A 24,861-nucleotide genomic window follows, 5' to 3' on the forward strand; every position below is an offset into this window, starting at 1 on the left:
CCTCAGTTGTATTCCACCTTATTTTTTGAGACAAGGTCTGCTATTAAATCTATAGCTCACTGATTGAGCTACACTGGCCAGTGAGCTCCAGGAGGGTCCCATTGTCACAGCCTTCCCAGTGCTGGGATTATAGATGTCTGCTGACCACATGTGGCTTTCTGTGGGTACTGGAGATCAAGAAATACACAAAGATTCTAATTTTCCTGTTTTCTTGCCAACAGCAATTTTCTTTTAAAATTTATCATTATTGGGTTGGGGATTTAGCTCAGTGGTAGAGCGCTCACCTAGCAAGCGCAAGGCCCTGGGTTCGATCCTCAGCTCAAAAAAAAAAAAAAAAATTATCATTATTGTCATCCTTGTAGGTATGAATAGATTCCCTCTTGTGATTTATCAGAAAGGCAGCAAGTGTCTCCTGGAGTTTTTGTTTGTTTGTTTTAGTCTTTAAAGGAAGATCTCCTCTTTTTTGATTTTTCAGAAACTAATGTAACTGAAATATAAATAGCAGCTTTATGCTGGGTTTGTGTGGTGGGATCCAGAGATCAAGGTCATCCTCTACTACATACTAAGTTCCAGACCTGTCAGCTACATCAAAATTTTGTCTTAATGTTTGATGTTTACAGCAGGTACGACCAAAACTGCCACTTCTGAAGATTTTGCAGGCAGCGGGTGCTCAAGGTGAAGTATTCACCATGAAAGAGGTAAGTCATCAAAGACAGTCCCAGTTTTAAGAACAGTTTAGTAGAGGCCATCATGTGCACAGTTTTGAAATCTAGGCTAAGAAAGGAAGTAGTACTACTAAACGAGAGCTTTGCTGGTGTAAAGACTGCCACATTAATTTCCTGTTGCCCTTAGGGTTCCCTTTGTAGTGTATATATTTGTGATCGACCTGGGAGTTATATAGCAAAGTGTGTGGGTTAAAAAAATGTCACAGATTTGCTGCCAGGCAGGAATTTGGTGCAGTAACTCTGTCATTGTATTTGTCAGATACTTTCTGAGCACGAACTCATTTTGTACATTTAGGAATTTAAATAGCTTACTTAGTATCTGGAAGCTTTTTTTTTTTTTTTTTTGGTTTTTCGAGACAGGGTTTCTCTGTGAAGCTTTGCACCTTTCCTGGAACTCACACTGTAGACCAGGCTGGCCTCAAACTCACAGAGATCCACTTGCCTCTGCCTCCCGAATGCTGGGATTAAAGGTGTGTGCTACCACCGCCCAGCTTTTTCTTTTTTCTTTTTCTTTTTTTTTTCTTTTAAAACTACCAAAGTACATTGAATCTTTAAGCAGAAATTAGTATTAAAATGTTAGTGTACTTGAACAATTTGCAGTTAGTGTGGTATGTAGATCCTTCACCTTCCCTAAGCAGAAAACAAAATTATGGAGCTCTCTAGTTTTCCCTTAAAAGTGCCACATCTGTCAGTACTACTGCTGAAATTACAGATGTCTTTGACTAGCTTAGGAGGCTCAACAAGAACTTAGAGTAAAAAGTTTGGTGTTTTCTAACCTACCTTTAAGGAACAATTCAGGGTCAGTTGGGAGGGTAGAAGGGAAATAAACAGTGAAGCATTGAAAGATATTTCAGTAGCTGTATTATCTCCTCTTCTCCCCACCTCTTCCCCTTTATTCTCTCTCTTTCTGTTTGTTGTCATAAAATGTATCCAGTGTATCAACCTAGATAAAAAGGTTCTATGACATGCTTCATCTACATTTAAAAGGGCACTTTTCAAGTTGACAGTCAAGAGTTTTTGAAGTCTGAAAAGAAAAAAAACAGATAGAATACACTTTTATTTGTAAAAGGCCTAGATTCTGGTTGTTTTTTTTTTTTTTTTTTTTTTTTTTTTCCCCAAGACAGACTTTCTCTGTGTAACAGTCTTGGCTGTCCTGGAACTTGCTCTGTAGCCCAGATTGGCCTCAAACTCTCAGAGATCCAGCTGCCTCTGCCTCCCTAGTGCTGGGATTAAAGGCGTGTGCCCCCACCCAGCTCTGGTTTTTATATTAGGACTAATGGTCCATTAAACATTGAACATTTGCCAATAGAATATTGAAGTGCTACAGTTTTTCCGCTGTCAGATCAGTCTGTTTTGGTGCAAAAATCTCTGGCTCTGTTGATGGTTGAGTGGCTGAACCTAGTAGTAAGCATCTATCTTGTTTGGGGATTGCTTGTCTACCATCAGCATCCAAACACTGGAAATCTTGTATGTCTTTCTCTTCTAGCAAAGTAGCTTAGTCACTCATGGGTAACTGTTTATTTCCATGTAGGTAATGCACTATCTAGGCCAGTATATAATGGTGAAGCAGCTCTATGATCAACAGGAACAACATCTGGTGTATTGTGGTGGAGATCTTTTGGGAGATCTGCTTGGATGTCAGAGCTTTTCTGTGAAAGATCCAAGGTAAAAAGGATGAGGGCTTATATATCTTTGAGTGCTTATACCTGCTCACTCAAGCTGTATAATTTATTTTTCTAAGTATGTATTTTAGGGCCTGCATATGTTATCTAGCCAGTGAGATACATGCATAGTACAATAGTGAGCAGTGTGGACAGTTTGACACACAGGCTGTGATCATCTTTATACCTGGTAAAAGAACATGACAATAAGCCATAGAAGAGAAGTACATGAAATGAGAAGTGGACTCAGAGTGTCAGAGGTTCCTCAAAGCAACAAAATTTGAGCTGAGCTGGAGCAATTTTTAGAGGGACTAATTGGAAGGAGAGCCTCTGATTGAATGTCTTGTAGACAGGTTGAATAGGAGGGAGTCATTACTAGGCTAGAACTTTGTGAGGTGTTAGGAGACGTGTGAGCTGATAAGAAAATACAGAACTGCAGGGCAGTTTGAGGTTCCTGGTGAGTCTAGTAAGAACTGAGTAGAGTAAATGTGACCTGTGTGGTATTCTCTGCTTACATGGGGGTGAATAGGGTCATTGGCTTATCCTTTCAAGCTAGTTGGTAACTGAGAAGCTAGGGTTCTTAAAATATTTTTTTTTAAAAATTTAAAGTTTTATTTCATGTGTATGAGTGTTTTGCCTGCATGTATATGTTTGTGCCCCATGTATGTGTTTGCTTAAGGAACCCAAAGAGGGCATAAAATCCCCTGGAATTGAAGCTCCAGCTGATTGTGAGCCACCATGTGGTGCTGACAGTTGAACTGTGTCTCTGTAAGAGTAGTCAGTGCTTTTCAGCTGAGCCATCTGTCTGCCCCACCCATACTCTCCAGTAATCCTCCAATAGTGATTGCTTTCTTCTGATCTTATCTTGTCTTAACATTGATAAAGCTTCCTTTCACTCTCCCATTTCTCAGTCAAAAACAGAAAACTTGACATCTAGAAGGAAAGAATAATTTTCTATGTACAGTGTTCTGTTTGCATGTATCCCTGCAGTACAGAAGAGGGAGCCAGATCTCATTACAGATGGTTGTGAGCCACCATATGGGTGCTGGGAATTGAACTCAGGACCCCTGGAAGAATAGCCAGTGTTCTTAACCCCTGAGCCATCTCTCCAGCCCAAATTTAATTTTTATTTATTTATTTTTTAAATTTTAAGTATATGAGTACTCTGTTTTCATATATGCCAGAAGAGGGCACCAGATCTCATTACAGATGGTTGTGAGACACCATATGGTTGCTGGGAATTGAACTCAGGACCTCTGGAAGAGCAGCCAGTGCTCTTAACCTCTGAGCCATCTCTCCAGCCCAAGAATAATTTTCAAAGGCAATCTCCCTAATTGGCTTGCTAATAGTAAATTAAAATTAGATCAGATTTTTACTGGGGACAAGATAGCAGGGGCTGGATATTGACTTCTTTTTGTTTTTTAAAATAGGTTCTCACATTAGCCAAGGTAGGCTCAAAATAAGTGTTTTGCTAAGAATAGCCTTGAACTTGATCTTCCAGCCTGAACCTCCCACATGCTGGGGTTTCAGGCAAGCACAGTACAGTACAGTAGTACCTGGCTTCTTCCTAATATTTAAATTATTTAAAAAATTATGGGAAAAAGATTGTGTGTCTCTAGGAGAAAGTAGGAAGGTAACATACCACAGATATATTTAATTAATATATAAGAAAACCCCACAAATATTTATATACTATTTCATTTTTTTCTGGAGCTGAGGATTGAACCCCGGGCCTTGCGCTTGCTAGGAAGGCACTCTACCGCTGAGCTATATCCCCAATCCCCCTTATTATTTCTTTTACAGCCCTCTCTATGATATGTTGAGAAAGAATCTTGTCACGTCAGCCTCTGTTAATACAGGTATGTTGTATGTTTCTTCAGTCTCTATTGAAGCTTTGAATTTAAGGGAGCAAATGGTGGGAACAAGGGTCAAGATGCAAATGGGGTGCTGTCTGTGACATGACTGGGAGAGATATGACTGTCACACAGAATGGTTGTACTGTTAAGTAAGTTCTCACTAGGAGGAGGAGAGATGCCTACATCCTAGATGTCCATTTTTTTTCCTTTAATTGGCACAGGGGATTGAGCCTAGGGCCTGTATTTATGTGCTCTACCACTGACCTACATTTCTAGTGTTCTATTTATTGTTTTGAGACAGTTTCTTCTTAAGTTGCCCAGGCTGGCCTTGGTGTCTCACTCTATAGCCCAGGCAGTCCTTGAATTTGTGGATTCCCCTGCCTCTGTCTTCCCAGAAGCTGTATTTCTTGGGGTGTGGAAACAGGCCTAGCTTAAAATTAGTAATTATAAACATTGCGTTATATTTGCTTCATCTTTATATACTTAAAAAAAACTCAGATACTTTTCCCCTTCAAACATAACTATATCATTACTGTACTCCTAAGTAATAATAAAATTAATAAATGTTCCCTAATCCTATTGAATAAGGTAGTTTGTAGTGTGTTTTTCCTCTCAGTCATCTTAAAAATACCATTTATTTTTGGTTTGTTCAGGTGAGGATCCATAGTCCATACATTGCATTGGGATTATTGCAAAATACAGACGTACCTGCCTTCTTTGTGTGGATGTGTGTGAGAGAGATTTGGATTGATGTTAAATTGATACCTTTTTTTGAATGTCACATAATAGTTGTATGTATTTGTGGGATACCATGTATTTTGTTACATATAGAATGTTCAGTGATCAGTTTGGGATAACAACATATCTACCATCTCAAGTTTATCCTTTTTTTGTGTTTTGGGGGCATTAAAAAAATCTCCATTTCTAGCTCTTGAAATATTCAGTAAACTACTGTGTCCACTGTATTGTGGTATAGGGTACTGCTGTTGGTTTTCATCAATTGGTTGAAGATTTGGGTAATTTGTCCTGTAGGATTACCTGTGTTGTAGAATGACAGATTGTATCCTTGTGGTTGTATTCTCTACTCTTGCTCTTATAGAGTAATGCTTGAATAGAGTCCTTTAAATTTCTTTGCTGACAGATCTTCATTGATGGGGCTTTGGACTTCTCTTTTTTGCGTGTCTCACATTAGTTACCAGCCTCTTTCACATCGATTCTGTGGGCTCTTGGTAGTATTGCTCTGATCCATCTTGTATAAAGGTTCTCCCAAGAAACTTTCACCTTAATGATTTTAGTAATTTGTTTATGCACCACTCATTTCTTTACTTATTTATGAGGCAGAGGCACACATTGTAGTTCAGGTTGGCCTGGAACTTGCTGTGTACCTGAGGCTAGTCTCAAACTTGGGAATACCTGCCTATCCCAACCTGCTGAATATTGGGATCCCAGTCATGAGCCACTACACTTGGCTCAATAGACTGTTATCTGCAAGCCAGTTTGACTCTTCCCAGACCTTTTAAATACTGCCTTTGAATTTACTAGTTACGAGGAGAAAACTGGCTATTTTGGAGTCTGGTTTCCAAAGTGGTTGGGTAGAGATGCTGCTGTAATGTGTGTGATTCTTTCCCTCACTCTGGACATGAGCCTGTCTCCTCTTCCTGTTTGCCTCGTTAGATTTGAGAGACGCCGTCCAAGTTATACTATCGTGCTGGATTTTGCTTGTGTTCAGGGAAGTAAATAGACTGCAAAGAATCTCCTTACATCTCTTTGTGTCAGTGAAAGACATTACGAGGGGAGCCTCAAATGAGAGGTCATTTATGAGCTAAAACTTCCTTTGGAAAGTCACTGATGGCTCGGAATTCATGAGGGTTTTAGAGTTTTGATTTGTATAGTCAGTTAAGTTTGTTTTCTGACCCATCCACTGAATATTTAGAGTGAGCATATTCTTACCCCCCCCCCCCCCATTTTCTTTCTTGTACCTTTTCTGCATTATGGAGATAAAGAATATTTCTTCAACAATTCAGTGCATCTTTACAGCCACTCTCTGAAGAGGTCCTAGAGGTAAAGAAACAGAAGGTTTATCATTATTTTTAAATCCAGTCAGTGATTTGCCCAGTACCAGACTCACGGTCACTGGCCATTGGCTAGTCCTTGAACTCTCCATTATACCACACTGATATGTCCTTAATCCTGCTGAACTGACAGAATTTGCTCCACCCTCCCAACTTTTTGGACACACATTTTTTCCTCTGAATATTGTTATTAAACTTTTTTATTTAACTTGTCATTCTGAAGAAATTTTGTACTTAAAAGCTACAGAATCCTTATAGAGTGAACACCTGTAATCCCATTACTTGGGAGGCAGAGATGGAGGATTTAAAGTTTCAGTCTAGTGTGGGCTACATAGCTACCGAGTCTTGGAAAAAGAACAAGTATTAAGTATTTAGCATGCTCTTTACCCACATTCCCTCACTGGCAGTATGTAACATAATCATAGCATGATGATCTAGGAAATTGTTGCAACTTTTTCAAGGATTTTTTATGTATGTGTGTATGTAGGGTTTCATAGGGAGTTTTGCAAGGACTTTGGATTGTCTGCTCTGACTTGCTCTTATAGTTAGTGCTTATGGTTGGATGTCTCTGTTGACCTGAAAATAAATTGGATTGCATGTGTTTTATTTGAAAGGGTGCTTTTTTTTTTTTTAAGCCTGTCCTGGATCTCACTCTGTAGACCAGGCTGGCCTTGAACTCACAGAAATCCACCTGCCTCTGCCTCCCGAGTGCTGGGATTAAAGGCGTGCACCACCACCACCACCACCACCACCACCACCACCCGGCAAAAAGTGCTTTTTTTATAACTTGCACCTTTGCAAGTGGGTTAGACCTTTATCTGTTTTGATTGATGAAGAAAATGTCATTATTAGAATGAAGGTGGCTCTTTCTAAATAATTTTTCCAACTTTCCCCAGGTACACTAATAAAATAAATAGATATAACAAGTGTTGTAGTTTTAAATTTCTTTCTACTTTTGCTTTTAACTAGTTTAGCTAAAGTATAAGGCTTTTTAGTAATACAAGTGACCACAGATTCCTTTTTTTTTTTTTTAAATAAAAAGAGAACAGTTTCACCTGCATTATGTTAGTTTGATCTTGCTTTGAAGATGACTTTGGCAAGAAAACTCTGTCTCTGAACTTGTCCTCACTTAGCTATAAAAATGGTTCTAGAAATGTTACAATTTTGAAAAATGTTTGTTTTGTGTAAAACGACTGAATTGTGAGAGTCGTCTGGATCTGGATTCTCAGCAGTCCTTTGGATGCTGCTGCTGTTTTCTGTGAATTGTCTTTCTGGCTCTGCTAGTGGCTGGTGAACCCAGTCTTCAGCAGGCACACTTGAATGTATCTCAGTTACACAGAGCTTACAGTAGTGGAGTAGATCAGGTCAGCATCTCAGTACCTTGTTCTTTTCTGTAGTCATGTTTTTAGGTTTTTGTTTCACTGGAGACTTAATGTAAGTCCTTGGGATACATTTCCCTCTTCAGCTGATGCACTATAGGGGTGTCTGTCTGGGCTGTGAGATGGTTCAGTGGGTTAAAAGACTTGGTATGCAAGCCTGATGACCTGAACCCACTATGGAAGGAGATAACTGACTCCTAGAGTTGTCTTCTGACCTTCACAATGCAAGTGTGACATGCATGCCTATTATACACAGTAATAACAGATAGGAAAGATCTATAAGCAATTTCTCTCAACTATGTTCTCCTTTGTTTTCTCTCCTTCTGTTGATTGTTCAGAGAGAAACACTCACTTCTTTCTTCTTCCAAAATGTTTGTAGTCACTGAGAAGAATAAGAATTAGTGACAGTCTGTATTCAGGGGATTGGAATTCAGATCATGAAATCATTGGCATTTAAGCATGCAGGTTTAAGATTTGCTTGAAGATGGAATTGTTTTCTGAAACAAGTCTGGCATTTCTGGTTTTAGATCTTGTAATATAACACTTAAAAATACAAACTAAACAAGTAACCTTTGTTGTTTACAATGTAGGCAGTTGGTTGATAGAGGAAGAGATGAATACTACATTGTTTTCTGCTTGAGGTCACTTTTTGTGTAAGAATCTGAACATGTGCCATGGAAGAGCATATTCAGCCACTTTTGCTTTCCTCCAGATTGTTCTGGTGTTATCTTTTACCATGGCCTGTCTTGGTTTTTGTCATTTTTAGCAGTTTTGGTTTTTTCCCCCCATCTTGGGAATGAGAGTCTTTTCCAGGCAGAAGTCCATCTAGAGAGAAGCAGCCTCCTCAGGGCTGTGTCCTGAGGTTTTGTGGAAAGAATGGTTATTACCAGGGAAGGTTTTCCTTTTGTTTCACTTGCTATCCAGATGCCGCTCAGACTCTCGCTCTCGCACAGGATCACAGTATGGATATTCCAAGTCAAGACCAACTGAAGGTAAACTCACCGCACGGTGACTTCTTTTCTTGTACAGAGTGGCCCCTTCTCTGTACCTGTGGACCTGGGGCTCCCAAGGCCTTTTCGTGACTGTGGTAAGAATTTAGTAAGAAAAGTCCTTGGGAGTTCACAGTCCAGGGACAGAGTGAACCTTCTCTGTTCTGCCCTTACCAGAGTTCCAGTCTCTGAATGTGTCTTTGGGATGTAGCACTTCTGATTTTCACTTCTTCCAGTTGCTCTCTTTCTCTCTCTCTGTCTCTCACTCTGTGTCTGTGTCTGTGTGTGTGTGTGTGTTTGCGCATGCATGTGTTTAAGATGGTACATATTCAAGTTTTTGAAGAATTGCTGTATTAGACTCTAGCAGGCTCGTTGCAGTTAAGTTCATGTCATGACATTTCCTAAAGTTTCCTCAAACCTGGGGAAACTTGAGATCATCTTGGAATATGGTGAGGATGTCACATGCTTTCTGAATTATGCCTAATATGAAGTAGGCTATGCAGACAACATGTTTTTTCAGTAGTATATTTTGTCCTTTGTACAGAGGTTATTCCCCTTCCCCAAGTTTGGGATTTTGCTAGTTCTTCTCGTGGTGTTGAGAGGTGGTGTGTTGCTTTACTTGACAACTCTTGTCAGCTACAGAGCTCTCTTTCTTGTGCATAACCCATTGTGTTGCACACTAACTGGTGAGCCAGAATGGAACTGCTACATCCCCTGGTCTTAGTCATCTCTGCTGTCCTGATAGACACCTTTCCCTTTCAGCACAATGCATCAGAATGTTCCAGTTCCAGAAAAAGAAATGAAGAAGATGATACGTGTACACTGCCTACCTCACAACGTAAACGCCGAGATTCTAGAGGAGGTAAGCTTTGGGTTAAGACTTTCTCTCCCTCCTTCCTCCTTCATTTGTTCTTTAGAAATGACATCTGCTGTGGTCCTGATGCAGCCTGGGTTCCGATTCTGAGGTATGGGGAAGGGGTGTCGGCACAAAGAAATGTGTTTCCCGACCACCAGAAGATGAGTTTCACACAAGTGGCCGGCCGGGAATAGCTCCAGCTGTCTTTGTTTATACATCAGAAACAAGCGTCAAGCATGTTTTTCCATACTAACAAACAAGTTTTTTTCATCCTCCACTGTTAACCTCCAGCAAAAACAAAGGTCAAATATGTTTTCTCTCAGGTTTTACGTCAAAACATCTTTAAACAAAAAGTAATGCTTATCATTTTGCTAGCTTGGTCAAATACCAAGCCAGGTACATCCTGTCTTTACAAAACCAAAAAGTGATTGACATAGGCACACATTTTTAAGAACAACAATCTTGTTCAAAGCATATTTACAGAAATAGGGATGATCTGCCTCTGATCCTGTCAGCACTGAAGCAGAACAGCTCCCAGGGTCTGAAGTGACAGCTGGCATCCCTAGACAAGAAACCTGAGGAGCATTCCAAAGAATTTTAGGGGAAGATATTAGAGAAAAAATGGGGTTTCCAGGAATGATTGCATCTGTCCCATGCATGATTGGTAAAATGACACTAAACCTGCCAAGCGAATGATTAGTATTGTGAGAGAGAAGAGAGCATGCAGGCTTCATGGTTCCAGCATTATTCTGCACTGTCCCAAACTCCACTGGTCCTTGGCCAAGTGAGACTGTCCCCGTGAGCTTTTGCCTCATCTGGAGACCCATTGGACAAGCACTCATATACTGGTCCGAAACTAGGCCGCACAGCTCCCTGCAGGCATCTGTTTAGATAGTAGGTATTCTTTGGCAGCTTCTGGAAAGTAGGTAGTACGGGATTCTTGCATGAGCAGGCGAGCTTCAGAGGATGCTGCTTGTTTGAATTTGCTCTTGTCACGTTCTCTGTGAATGGACTCACTGTGCTCAGCCTTTTGAGTTTTGGTTGCCCTCTGTAGACTTCACATTATGACTTGGCTTTTGTCTTTTGAGGTGCACCTAATTTTTAAAGATTTAAAGTTTGCAAGAATGACAAAATCTGTGTAGTAGCACAATCTATGTTCAGCCCAGAGGCCAACATTAGATAGCAAGTGGAGTATTTGTGTTGCCATAGTAGAGCCTTTCATCCTGCTAGACACATGGTTGGGGAATGAGTTAACTGAGATTTTGGGAGTTTCTCTTAAAATACTTTCTGAAAATTTGGATTTTTTTTTTTTTAATGTGCAAAATCATAAATTTCCCTGAAGGTATTTAGTTTATGGCATAATGCTTTCTAGTATCTGGTTCCTGATTCATAATTGGGTCAAAGGCAGATTAGACTTTTGAATATATTTCAAAAAGTTATGTTACGGGGCTGGAGAGGTGGCTCAGCGGTTAAGAGAACTGGCTGTGTTTTTCAGAGGACCTGGGTTCAATTCCCAGCACCACATGGCAGTTCACAACTGTCTTTAATTCCAGTTCCACACTCTCACATGGACATACATGCAGGCAAAACACCAATGCACATGTAATTAAAAAAAAGTTTTAAAAGTTATATTACTATAGTTGTATTATATGTTTAAATTAAATTTGAATTAGTTTACCATGCTGGCTTGATTTCTCAGTGTATTCGAACAAATTGATGTTCTAATTTTTGTGTTTTCATTGAGGCTATTTTAGTCTTTTAAATGTGTGTTTTCACTTAACTGCAGATCTTAATTTCTGCTCACAAAAAGCTTTTTAAAATAATAGCTCAAGACGCTGTATGTAATTTGTGGTAGAAATTTAGGAATGAATAGTTTCAGAATTTCCAGGAAGATCTATAGGTAGAAAGCATTTTTACCTGTGGAAAGAATTATTCATATTCCTTTCATAATAAATTGTAGAGCTTGAATATTTGAGGATAACTAATGATTCTGTCTTGGGAATTAGTTTCTGATCATGCAGTAATGAATGGATGAAAATGTAATTTAAGTTTCTCTGGCCACAGGTAGGCCTATGATAGTAGAGGGTTGTAATTAGTTGTGCTCTGGCAGTTTATTTGGGAAATCTTTGACTCATATGTGCCTGGGCACACTTATGCCGGTGATTGCCATCGCCAGGTGGAGTACATTGGAAAGAGAGAGAAGGCAGTGAGAAGTAGGGAAAAGCTAAAGTACTAAAAGAATAGAAAGATTGCATACGGCACAGAAGTGAACTTAGTGACTGTCTAGGCCTCTACTTAAACCAGGGGCTTTGTCATCTGGTACGTCTAGGAGCCCTTGATCCAGAAAAGACAAATACATGTTTACTTGGAGAGTTGGGAGTTCTCTGTTGATAGTTAGGACCTAATAAACATATACATTACTGATAAATACCTCAAATGTGCGGCACCAGTAAGACTTCAACCTTGTGACTCCCATTAGGATCTGTACCCCTGCTTTGATCTTGGGTTTTGCTACTGCGTTATTAATGTTTGTAAATACACTGGCTAAGCCATTATCAAAACATGTATTATAGTAAGTCATTATTATTATTATGATGATGTGTTTTTTATTTGTTTGAGACCAGATCTCACCATGTAGCCCTGGCTAACCTGGAACTTGTTATGTGCTGGGATTAAAGGCAGGTGTGTGCCAACGTGCTTGGCTCTAAAGTCATTATTGTTTATTACAGTGTTAGAAAAGTTTAAAATTTCAGAAAATGGCAATTTTTGAAATTCTTTTAGAGCAATACATTCAGACACTTGTAGAGTTCTTGTCCTGAAGTGGTCATCGTATTACTGCTTGCTAATGGAACCTAAATGGGAGATTTGAACCATGCCGCTAAGGTATTTGTTTCTTTCTTACTGTGAATGGGAGTTTCTTTTTACTTACTTTTACAAAGATTGTTCAGTATTCTGAGAAAATCTTGGTGGTTCTTTATTACCTACAGTTACTTTGATTTGATTTCTGTAGATGAAGACTTAGTAGAACATTTAACTCAAGATGAGACATCTAGGCTGGACCTTGACTTTGAGGAGTGGGATGTTGCTGGCCTGCCATGGTGGTTTGTAGGGAACTTGAGAAACAACTACATACCTAGAAGTAATGGCTCGACTGACCTACAGACCAACCAGGTACAAACCAATCTGAGGGAAGCTGCTGTTGGGTCCTCGCTTACTTTGACTATATTGCATTCTTACTTCTTTGTTTTATCTGTATGAATATGATGCCCAGATCTCTATAGACTTGTCCAAATTCCACAGTGAACACTGTTCATAAGTGGTGGTCACTCTAATAAAGTCTGGTCTTGAACATGAAATCGATGTAGTTTAGCAAGCTACAGGAGATAATGACTTCTTTCTCTGTCCTAGACATTCAGGTTGTCAGGACTTTATCCAAAACCCATCAGAAGCTAGCCTGTTTTTGTTGTTGTTGTTTGTTTTTACTGCTTTAACTGTCAGGACCCAATTAAGCCATTACTGTGTTCATGTAGGTAGTGGGCAATTTCACACCATAGCTTCATTTCTTGGTTTTAATATTTTAAAAACGTGTGTGTGTGTGTGTGTGTGTGTGTGTGTGTGTATGTGTGTATGTGTGTGTGTGTGTATGTGTGTATGTGTATGTGTATGTATTGGGAGGGGTGGATTAGATCTGGAACTAGAGTTTCAACAGTTGTAAACTTCATGTGGGTTTTGGGAACTGAATCTGGTACTCCAGGCATGAATTCCCTCTTGTGTAATCAGGAAGTGGTTGGTGTACTGGCTGGTTTTGTGTGTCAACTTGACACAAGCTAGAGTCATGAGAGAGGAAGGTGCCTCAGTTGAGGAAATGCCTCCATGAGATCCAGCTGTAAGGCATTTTCTCAATTACTGATTAGTGTGTGAGGGCCCAGCTTCCTTGTGTGTGGTGCCATTCTTGGCTGGTAGTCCTGGGTTCTATAAGAAAGCAGGCTGAGCAATCCATGTGAAGCAAGCCAGTAAGCAGCACCCCTCCATGACCTCTGCATCAGCTCCTGCCTCTAGGATCCTGCCCTGTTGAGATTTTTTATTTTTTTATTTTTTTCCTGAGACAGGGTTTCTCTGTAGCTTTTGGAGTCTGTCCTGGAACTCGCTTTGTAGACCAGGCTGGCCTCGAACTCACAGAGGTCCACCTACCTCTGCCTCCCGAGTGCTGGGATTACAGGCATGCGGCACCACCGCCATGCTCCTGTTTGAGTTCTTTCTGCTTCAGCGATGAAACAGCAATGTGGAAGCATAAGCCAAATAAACCCTTTCCTCTCTAACTTGCTTTCCCCCCCCCCCATGGTGTATTGTCGTAACAATAGAGACAGTTGGTTACCCCCATAGCGGACCATTATTGTACCAGTGGGTACACCTCACCTGATAAGTTGGTGGTATAGGGTTCTTCTCATCTAGGAAAGACTATTGATGGATTTCTTCCCAAGAGTCCATTTTTTTGTTGTTGTTTTTGGTTTTTGTGAGACAGGGTCTCTACATAGCCCTGACTGTGTGCCCTGGAACTTAATGGTGTAGACCAGTCTGATCTCAAACTCACAGAGCTCTGCCGGTTTTTGCCTCCTGAGTTCTTGGCAAGAGTACATTTTTTAATGAATAACTTGCATTATTGCCATGTTTATAATTCTTCTGTGGGATCAGAAAACAAGTAAGTAGTCCTTACTGTGGGGATCCAGCTCCCACCTTTTGAAGAGTTCTTAGATGGAGGAGAGAGGAATTAAGAAATATTAGATAGAAAGAAAGACCTAGAAAGACAGAAACACAGGATAGCTTTGGGAGGGCCTGGATCAATACCCAACAGCTTCGTCCTTTATTGAAAGGGCTTTTTATAATATGCCAAGGGGAGAGGCAAAAGACCTCCCCCTTTGCAAGATCAAAGCACACCATACAGCCAAGTGTAGACCCATACAAACACCTGGTAACCACGCCTGTGGCCAAATCATCCCATTATGCAGCCCTGCTGGGAAAAGCAAGCCCCTACTCTGTCCCTGAGTCAGGTCTCTCTAGAGCCGCCTCTGTGGACTCCCACATCTTACCATAGCTGTAGCATGTCTGCAGTTTATCTTTACCAGTCTTCATTGTTTGCTGCCTGACTTCTAGACACACAAGACTGTGGAATCCTTGAAACTCAGTGTTCCTTCCTCCCCCAGGCAACTTAAATTTGTTTTCTGCTTTGTGAAATGTTTCTCTCCCAAATCTTTTTATTTCCTTCTCATGATTTAGAACATGACTTGAAGGTAGTTTCTTTTTGGAGGTCATTATCACTAGTTCCAAGGTTACTTTGTTGCATAATTCCAGAGGGACCCATTTCTTATTTTGTAGATGTGCACTTCTAAGCAGTAACCCTATAAAACCCACCCTCAAAAGTGCCTCCTTTACAGCCACCCTATTCCTTTAACTTTTTTTCCTTAGGTCTTTTTTAAGTTTTAAAAGTTAATATATAAAGTAATGGGTTTCACTATGGCATTTCTATATATCATTTTATTGGGTAAAAAATGCTTTTACTAATAACAAAAGTGAGTAAACAAATAATCAAACTGGACATTCAGAACGTGAATCACCTTTTTTTTTTGTTTGTTTTTGTATTTTGAGGAAGGGTTTCTCTGTGTAGCTTTGGCACCTTTCCTGAAACTCATTCTGTAGCCCAGGCTGGCCTTGAACTCACAGAGATTTGCCTGCCTCTGCCTCCTGAGTGCTGGGATTAAAGGCGTGTGAGCCACCACTGCCCGGCTGTGAATCAACTTTTAAGACAGTGATGGCATAAGTAATTAGCAATTTTATTTATATTGTTTTAACAAAATAAAATATAAGATAAAACCTGTCATATTGAAGTTGAACAGGGCAAACCAACAGAAGGAAAAGTGTAGTGCGGATCTTTTTTGTTTGTTTGTTTTTGAGACAGGGTTTCTCTGTGTTTTGGTGCTTATCCTGGATCTCGCTCTGTAGACCAGGCTGGCCTTGAACTCATGGAGATCCGCCAGTCTCTACCTACCCTTGCTGGGATTAAGGGTGTGCGCCACCACTGCCCGGCTAAAGGTTTTTTGTTTTTTTTTTCCTACTTTTATTTTATCTGCATTAGTGTTTTGCCTGCTTGTATATTTGCATGAGGGTCTCAGGTTCCCTGGAACTGGAGTTATACATAGTTGTGAGCTGCCACGTAGGCACTGGGAATTGAACCCAAGTCCTCTGAAAGAACAGTCAGTACTCTTAACCACTGAGCCATCCATCTTTCCAGTCCCTTTAGTGTGAATTCTAAGTGGTCTTAATAATAAAAACCTGGAATTAGATACCAGGGTAAATGCTGAAAAATCAGAGAAGTAAAGGAGCGGCCAGAGTCACCTCTTACCTCTCTGAATCCTCCTACCTAAAAAAGGCTGAGCTCCTGTGTCTGCCCACCTTATATTTCTCTTTCTACCCAGCCATATTACTTCCTGTCTCCTGTCTATATAGACTTCCAGACCTTTATGATTAACTAATGGCTAGTTCCACCCTCTGATCTTAAAGCAGGCTTTATTTGTTAAAGCACAAACAAAATACTACCATAGCAAAACTCCTAAGAGAAGACACAAGAATTAGAGACCCATTTGTTCACACAGAAGAGTCCCATAAAAATACTAAACTGAAAGCTATAATATATACACAGAGGACCTGGTACAACCTGTGTAAGCCCTGTGCTTGCTCCTTCCATCTCTGTGAGTTCATTTGAGCTTTGCTCAATTGATTTAGAGGGATCATATATCTGTTTTGTTTTGTTTTTTGAGACAGGGTCCCACTGTGCAGCTTTGGTTGTCCTGGAACTCACTACATAGACCATGCTGGCCTCAAACTCAAAGATCCACTTGCCTCTGCCTCCCAAGTGCTGGAATTAAAGGTGTGTGCCACTATGCCTAGTTTCATATTTTATTCTTTTTTTTTTTTTTTTTTGGTTTTTCGAGACAGGGTTTCTCTGTAGCTTTGGAGGCTGTCCTCAGGCTGTCCTCAAACTCACAGAGATCCACCTGCCTCTGCCTCCTGAGTGCTGGGATTATAGGCGTGTGCCACCACCGCCCGGCCATATTTTATTCTTAATGGTCCTCCATTCTCACTCCCTCCCTATGTCCTCCACCTGGTGGCCCGTTTGTAGTTGGAGTTTTCCTGCCTGGCCCATAGTCAGGACAAATCTCTCTCACCTGCCAGTCCCACAGTCGCTCAGACCCAACCAAGAAAGCACACAGAGACTTATATTGCTTACAAACTGTATGGCTGTGGCAGGCTGCTTGTTATCTACCTTTTCTATCTTAAATTAACCCATTTCTGCTAGTCTATACTTTGCCACATGGCTTGTGGCTTACCAATGTCTTTACATGTTGCTTCTCATGGAGGCAGCGGCTGGTGATGTCCCCCTCCAGTCTTCTACTTCCCAGAATTCTCTTCTCTCTTGTCCCGCCTATACTTCCTGCCTGGCCACTGGCCAATCAACTTTATTTACACAGAGTGATATCCACAGCACTTCCCCTTTTCTTTCTTTTTTTTTAAAGGAAGGTTTTAACTTTTACATAGTACAATTACATATAACAAAACAATTATCAAGCAAGAATTATAGTTACAATATTAAAGAAGATATCCTATCTATCTTATATTTGTGAGTCTAAGGTTTTATATCTAACTTATCTTTTATCATAACTGAAGAAATTATAACTATCTAGTCTTCAACCACATCAAAGACCTCAGAAGGATATAATATTACCTGAGACCCGGGAGAAGGATGTAAGCTACTTTCGGGAGTCTTGCAGGGTAGACAGAGACAGCTGGCAGCCTGGACAGTCACCTAATGTTCCTTTGTAAAGTTGGGGCATCTGTCTTCAGCCCACAGGGCTAGAGTCTCTCAGTCACTTCTCTCAGTGTCCTGTAGAATGTCTGGCAGTTTACTCTGTGAAGCAGGAACCTGAAGGACCATTTTGTCAAGCAAAGTTTAGTGGTCACCTTTCTATGGGTCCTGCATGTCCAGTCGATCAAGCAGTCCAGGCAAGAACAGTCTCTTGCCCAAATGGCTGTTTTTGCCAAGGTGAAGATAAACTCCATATGAAGTGTCTTCAATGCCCATCCTCCTCTCTGAAGTAAAACGGTGCTGCCAGGAGCAGACATGTCTCACTGTCCAGAAAGTCTAAATTTTAAAAGTATTTTAAATGCCATATTCTGTAGGTCTTTGAAGTATTTGAAGATTACCTATCTATCTGAAATATCTCTCTGTATACCTAGAAGACTTAACTAACATGACTACAAGTATGATTATCCTAGATGACTAATTATTAATCTATTTTTAATTATCCATTACAATTTAAAATGAGCTATACAAACAATACCTTAAACATGAGTAGAAATATGCACACAGTATAACAAAATTAACTTTAAGTTTGTATCAATAGACTAAAGTCTATACCAATGTAAAACATTTTAAACAAGTTGTTGCTCTTTAGAAGTATGTTTCTTAATCTATCCTTTCAGACTATTATATCTATATCATATCCCCTTTTCTTTTTTAGAAAGAGATTGTATTTATAATCAACATGCTTTAAATAAAAATATTGGGTTTTTTTTTTTTTTTTCTTTCCCATATCAGAGGGCTCTTCTGATTTGGGACATAAGAAACTCTTAACCTTTTAGCAATATGTCTGGGTTTAGAGAAGGAATGAGCCAATTCCATCTCCAAAGCCAGCTGGGAATTTGGGCATAGTTTCTCTTACTACTTCCTGCTGGAGGGGGGCACTGTATCTTATGGGGACACAAAGAAAATTTTAGGATTATGGAGTAGTCCATTAGGGTGAACCTATGAGCCAGTTGCCTTGAAACCATTGTGGATGTCGGATCATCTGGGCCATGGTGTCATCGGAGACCTTTCAGGTGGTCTTGGCTGATCAAACCTGATGAATCTTAATCTGGAACAAATCCACAGCCTCTGGCTTTCTGTGGAAACAAAAGCAGAGACTCTTTTCCAAAGCAACATATCCTTATATCCAAATTTTGAAGTCAAGGTACCTTTAAAATTTACATACTTGTTTAACTCAACAGCTTTTACGATCAAATCTTTTTCTGCAGTTAAAAATCCCAAAGACAACATAAACCAGATTCTCTGTGTAATATCCATCTTTGTAAGACTGAAACGCTGATGTGGCTGCTGGCTCCGCCCACCCCAGCTTCCCAACATGGTGGTGGTACAGTTTACCGCCAGCTCTGGGTCTGGAGCCATGTGTACCATCGACTATCAGAAGCAGTTCTATCAAAGCAGCGCATAGCCCAGAAACTTTTTTTTTTTTTTTTTTAAATTAGCAAAGGCTAAATCCACCATGCAGCAGAGTAAAGTGTCGCTTGTAGATTCCTTATTCCCGCCACACTGCAGGTCAGACGCACACGCCAGAAACCTGCCATAGTAGCTCAAACCTGCAGGCTGCCGCTAACATGAGAGAGACAACTAGGAAGCTGTTTTTAGTTCCGTCTTAGAATCTTTTTTCTCAGGTTTTAGGTGGAAACTCTTACCAACACGTTGGGCGCCATTTGTAGTTGGAGTTTTCCTGCCTGGCTCAGTCAGGATAAATCTCTCTCACCTGCCAGTCCCACAGTCGCTCAGACCCAACCAAGAAAGCACACAGAGACTTATATTGCTTACAAACTGTATGGCCGTGGCAGGCTGCTTGTTATCTACCTTTTCTATCTTAAATTAACCCATTTCTGTTAGTCTATACTTTGCCACATGGCTTGTGGCTTACCAGTGTCTTTACATGTTGCTTCTCATGGAGGCAGCGGCTGGTGGTGTCCCCCTCCAATCTTCTACTTCCCAGAATTCTCTTCTCTCTTGTCCCGCCTATACTTCCTGCCTGGCCACTGGCCAATCAGAACTTTATTTACACAGAGCAATATCCACAGCACCCGTTCTTCCCTTTTAGTAGTGTCTCTCTTTTGTTTTCATGTCACATGTATTCCATGACTTTGTTCCAGCCCCTTAATATCTCTATTTTTCCTTGATAGTTTCATGAGGCCCCCCTCCCCTAATTAACATCTAGAACATGCATATGACAGGCGACATTCATTGTATGTCTTTCTGAGCCTGGGTTATTTTACTTAACAAATGCTCTCTGGGTCATCAGTGTTCCTGAAAATACCGTTTTTCCTTATGTCTAAGTAAGATTCTGTTGTCTCTAGGTACCATAGCTTTATTCCATTTCTTAGCTATTGTGAGAAGTACAGCAATAAACATGGATGTGCAAGTTATCTATGTGATAGGGCTAGAGTACTTTGAGTGTATACTGGAGTGGAAAGATTGCATGTGAAACTTTCACACAGATTTCCATAGTGACTCCATTCGTTTTGTTGTTACTGGTGTGTGTGTGTGTGTGTGTGTGTGTGTGTGTGTGTGTGGCGTGCGTGCATTAGTTTATTATCCCACCAGCATTCCTTTTCATCATTTGTTGTATGTTGTCTTGCTTTTATCTTAGTTGATATTCTCAATTGCGCTTGCTACTTTATAGAAACACTGTTAAGTTTTATATTTGTAATTATTGTTTACTCTCATTGAAATGTAAGACCAGGGCTTTTGCATTGTTCACTTACTGAGTACCTAGAATAGTATCTGGTACATAATATGCATTCAGTGAGTGTTCTTTAAAAAAAGGTCATAGAACAGTAGCAAAACACAAAGTTCTAGAAAAATGTCATATGGATAATGGGCTGGAAAGATGGTTCAGAGGTTAAGATGTTCTTGCAGAGGATCTGGGTTCAGTTCTTAGTATCCACATGGTTGATCACATCTTGTTACAGCTCCAGTTCCAGAGGACCCCCTTTCTGGCCTCTGTGCACTGCATGCAGCAAAACACCTATAGTCATAAAATAAAAATAAACCCTTAACAGATGTCTATAGGTGAATATAGAAGTTAAGTTTACATATGTTGGGTGTTTAAAGCTTCAGAAAGTAGCTGTGTGTGGTGGTGCATGTGTATAGTCTGAGCACTGAAGAGGTTGGGGGCAGGAGGATGTGGAGTTTGAGGCCAGTCTGAGCTATAGCGTGAATTCCAGGCTCACCAGGACTAATAATGAAATTGTTTTTCAAAAAGAAACACAAATTTCAAATGTATCATGTTCAGAGAGTGGGACTGCCATCAGTATTTTTCTGGAAAGCAGTTACTGATCATTAAATTAGGAAGGAATATGTCAGAAAGCATAGAACTTTCCTAGATTCTCATGTGTGGAGGTGACCGTTGAATGCATTGTGTTTAGTAGAGCTACTGGTGAGTTCTTTTAAGCTATTTTTGTACCATTTTGTATATATTGTACCTCATTTAGTGTTAAAAATTCAGGTACCTGTATCTACCCATTTTGCAACCTTAGAAGGTGACACATAGAGACCTACTGAATGAAGAAGACATGTCTGTTGAGGAGAGTCATGGTGGTCTCTGGATGGCATGTGAAGACATTGAGTTGGTTCAACATCTCTCATAAATCACTGATTACAAAGTTCACTTTTGTTTTTTTCTGTTAGGATGTAGGTACTGCCATTGTTTCAGACACTACGGACGATTTGTGGTTTTTAAATGAGTCAGTGTCAGAGCAATTAGGTGTTGGAATAAAAGTTGAAGCTGCTAATTCTGAGCAAGCAAGTGAAGTAGGGAAAGCAAGTGACAAAAAGGTATGTGTGAACATTTTCTCTCTGCAGTGGACCTGCATTCATAGAACTGTCTGTTTAGGTGTATTTCTGTTCCAGTTTTCAGATTTAGATTAAGTTAGACAAGGCTGCCTTAGAACTGAGCCAGGATTTATGGAGAAGCTCTTGTTGCTTTAGGGACATCTGCCCCTTCCCTCCTATGGTCCATTGTAGAGTATTTCTTCTAGAAACTTTTGCTTATAAGACAAAGCTGTAAATGGCCTCAGCAGTTTCTGTTACAGGTTCTTATGTTTTAAGAATCTTGGTAGCTTTGTGACCACTTTATAACTAAACTGGAAAAAGCTATTTTTTAAAACCTATTTAAAGTGAGTTTGATTTTCTCCTGTATTAAGGGAGTTGGGGATGGGGGCTAGAGAGAGCTCAGTGCTTCAGATCCCTTCCTGCTGCTCTCCAGAGGACACAAGTTCACTTCTAGCCTCCATGTCTGGTGACTCACTGCTTCTCACTCCAGCTCCAGGGCACCTAGTGCTCCTTTCTGGCCTCCTTGGGCACTGTATTCACATGCATAAACCTGTATGCACACACATAATTAAAATAAAGTCATAAAAGGAGTCAGAGCTGGGGGTAGTGGTATATGCCTTTAATTCCAGCACTGGGAGGCAGAGGCAGGTGAATCAAGTCTTGAGTTTAAGGCCAGCCTGGTTTACAGAGCTTGTTCCAGGCTGGCCAGTGCTACACAGAGAAACCCTGTCTTACAAAGCTTGAAGGAATTGGACTGTCAGTACTGTGGTATGAACACACACTGTTGAAGCAGCAGCTCAGCTGTCAGAGTTGGACAGCAGAGCTGGTGCTTAGCACATAGACAAGTCTCAGTAATACGTATTGATTATGTGTGTGAAAATAGATGAGACCCATTATTTTGTACACTAAGTGAAAAAAAAAGATTAAAAAAAGATGAAAGAAAAAAATACTGAATAAATGTAGCAGTAGATAAATGCAGCAACAAAAACAAATGCTGGGTTAAATTGGGCCATCTTATAAAGTTTTGGGAATTTGGGGTTTTTGCTATAAATATGTTAGACTCTCTAAACCAATTATAGACAACATTGGAAGGAATGTTGGTGACTAAAATGAAGATGGACAGTTTGGAAATTTTTATATAAAGTAGAACAGGTCTTAAAATACTTGAACATTTGAGAGAAAATCATAGTTTTGCCATGTGGACCTGGCTATCCCAGAACTCACAGAGACCCACCTACCTCTGCTTCCCGAGTGCTACAATTAAAGGTGTGTGCCACCACCCCCAGCCAGTAGGTGCTGCTTTTACGTTACTGGCATTGGTTTTCTTTGAAGTGGTAAATTTGGACACCTCTTTCTGAAAATAGAAGATATTTGGTAACCCTCTGGCTGCTTTTCCATCATTAGTGTTACTAAATTGTTAACCATATGTCTACAGGATCAAGGTTTTGGTCTTACGTTTTTGTTATATCCTATTTAAGTGGTAGTGACATGGGACAGAGTGAGTTTTGTATTGAAGCTGTGCATTGCTTTGTGGTTAGCATTTCTAATGTAGTCTGTTTACCTTCGCAGATGATTGGAGTGGGAAAAGATGATGATCTTGAGGACCCCAAGTCCTTGAGTGAGGATACTGATGTGGAACTAACCTCTGAGGTAAAAACTGTTTGGCTGTGGCCAATTTTTAGCTGAATTGTAGTTCCCGTGCATTGAAGACTGTCACTTTTTACTGTTTCTGTCTACTTTTCCTACTTTTAAAATGTGTTGGGTTCTTTACATTTCAGCTTCTTAAGCTTTTAATTGGAATTTGAGAAGATAAAAGATTTTTTAAATTTTTCTTTTCAAGGTAAGGTTTCTCTGTGTAATAGTCCTGGCTGTCCTGGAACTCACTTTGTAGACCTGACTGGCCTTCAACTGACAGAGATCTGCCTGCCTTTGCCTCCTGAGTGTTGGAATTAAAGCATGTGCCACCACTGCAAGGCTATAAAACAATGATTTAATCTAATATTTTCCCTACCTTGGGAAAGATGATCAAATACCCCTGTTCCCACTATCAAAACTATAGACAACTGGGTGGTGGCGGCGTACACCTTTAATTCCCAGCACTCAGGAGGCAGAGGCTGGTGGATCTCTGAATTTGAGGTCAGCCTGATCTACAGAGGCAGTTCCAGGACAGCCAGGGGTACACAGAGAAACCTTGTATCAAAACCAAAACCAAAACCAAACCAAACCAAAAAACCAGAACAAAACAGGATGGCATGGGGAGATGGGTCCGTGGGTAAATCACCTGCTGTGAAAACATGAGGACGTTATTCAGAGCCCTTGAAAGGCAGGCTTAGTGGTGTGTGTCTGTAATCCGAGTGCTCTTGTGGCAACAAGGAAGAGAGGAGAATTCCTGGAAGCTTTGTTGCCAACTAGCCTGGCATATGCAGTAGCTAATGACAGGGACCTTGTCTCAAGGTGGAAGGGGAACAATAACTTGAAGTTACCCCCTGATCTCCACAAATATACCATGGCACAAACCCACACCGAGTCCTCTAGCTCCTGACACACACCCAGAGTAGCCCTCCATTACTTTCCCTCATTTGAACACCTTTCTCATCCTAAAGGACAGTTCTGTAAGTTTTGTAAAATCTTTGAGTTAGAAAAACAATTTTACCAGCATCTGTTAAAAAGATGCAAATGAATCTGCTGCTGGTGGTGCAGTGCACTCAGGAGGCAGAAGCAGGTGGATCTCTGAGTTCTAGGCCAGCCTGGTCTACAGAGTGAGATCCAGGACAGGCACCAAAACTACATAGAGAAACTGTCTTGAGACACAAACAAAAATATGCAAATGAAAACTAGCTTAATTTCCATACAGTTAATATTAATGGAGGGTTACTAAAGAGTTGATATTAAACTTTTAGGTAATAGGTCAAATTTGTTGCCAAGTGACAAGTTAAATCAGCCTAAATGTATTAGAGTTTTGTTTTTTTAAAATCAAGTTTCCGCTGTAGCTTACTCACTGTGGAAACATTCTAGGAATTGAATATGAATAAAAAGGGCATTTCACATTTTGCTGCTTGGAGATAGAACTTTAGTTTGTCCCTGCTGTTGATTCTCACCCTCTATCCCTACTGCTGTTGACTATTATGGTAATTCTTTGCAAAATCATCTCTCTTTGCAAAGATAAGTGATAAAGTGGAACATAATTGGTCTAGTAAGTGTTCTTGACCAGAATACAAATAGCTGAGATAAATGTTCTCATCTTAATCAGAAAAGCTATTAAGCAAATAGATGATATTTCATCAAATCAAAGATGCCATTGGACTTAATAAGCCCTGCTATTTTATGTACTATAAAAAAAAGCAATGGCAATTAAACTGTAGCATACTATCAATTATGAATTCCAAATTATTATGACGGCCTTTTGAGTATGTATATAGCATTTCAGGCAAGATTGAAGGGTCCTAAACTGGTGAGTGTTGTAGTTTAACAAATGGTCCATGCCTCTTGCCTCTCATTCTGGGCAGTTGATTTGTGACCTCTGCATTTGCACTGTTGCCTTTGTGTTGTGTGTCAGTTACTTTTCCATTGCTCTGGAAAAAAAACCACCATGACCAGGGTAACTTACAAAGACAGCATT

At 40.2% G+C, this 24,861-nt stretch overlaps 1 protein-coding gene across 6 annotated transcripts in view; it reads left to right on the forward strand.

Moving 5' to 3' along the window:
• Positions 1-24,861, forward strand: part of Mdm4 (MDM4 regulator of p53) — a 38,398-nt gene that overhangs the window by 9,001 nt on the left and 4,536 nt on the right. For 2 of the 6 annotated variants that reach the window (XM_036201924.1, XM_036201925.1), the window contains exons 3-10: positions 621-698; positions 2,257-2,390; positions 4,190-4,245; positions 8,618-8,685; positions 9,445-9,544; positions 12,549-12,709; positions 21,099-21,245; positions 22,812-22,892. In XM_036201924.1, the coding sequence (XP_036057817.1) occupies positions 621-698; positions 2,257-2,390; positions 4,190-4,245; positions 8,618-8,685; positions 9,445-9,544; positions 12,549-12,709; positions 21,099-21,245; positions 22,812-22,892 (825 nt within the window). The remainder of the gene's footprint in view (positions 1-620; positions 699-2,256; positions 2,391-4,189; positions 4,246-8,617; positions 8,686-9,444; positions 9,545-12,548; positions 12,710-21,098; positions 21,246-22,811; positions 22,893-24,861) is intronic. The other 4 variants (XM_036201926.1, XM_036201927.1, XM_036201929.1 and 1 more) reach the window with 3 other exon arrangements.

The sequence above is a fragment of the Onychomys torridus genome, chromosome 11, assembly GCF_903995425.1.
Source record: "Onychomys torridus chromosome 11, mOncTor1.1, whole genome shotgun sequence".
NCBI lineage: Eukaryota > Metazoa > Chordata > Mammalia > Rodentia > Cricetidae > Onychomys > Onychomys torridus.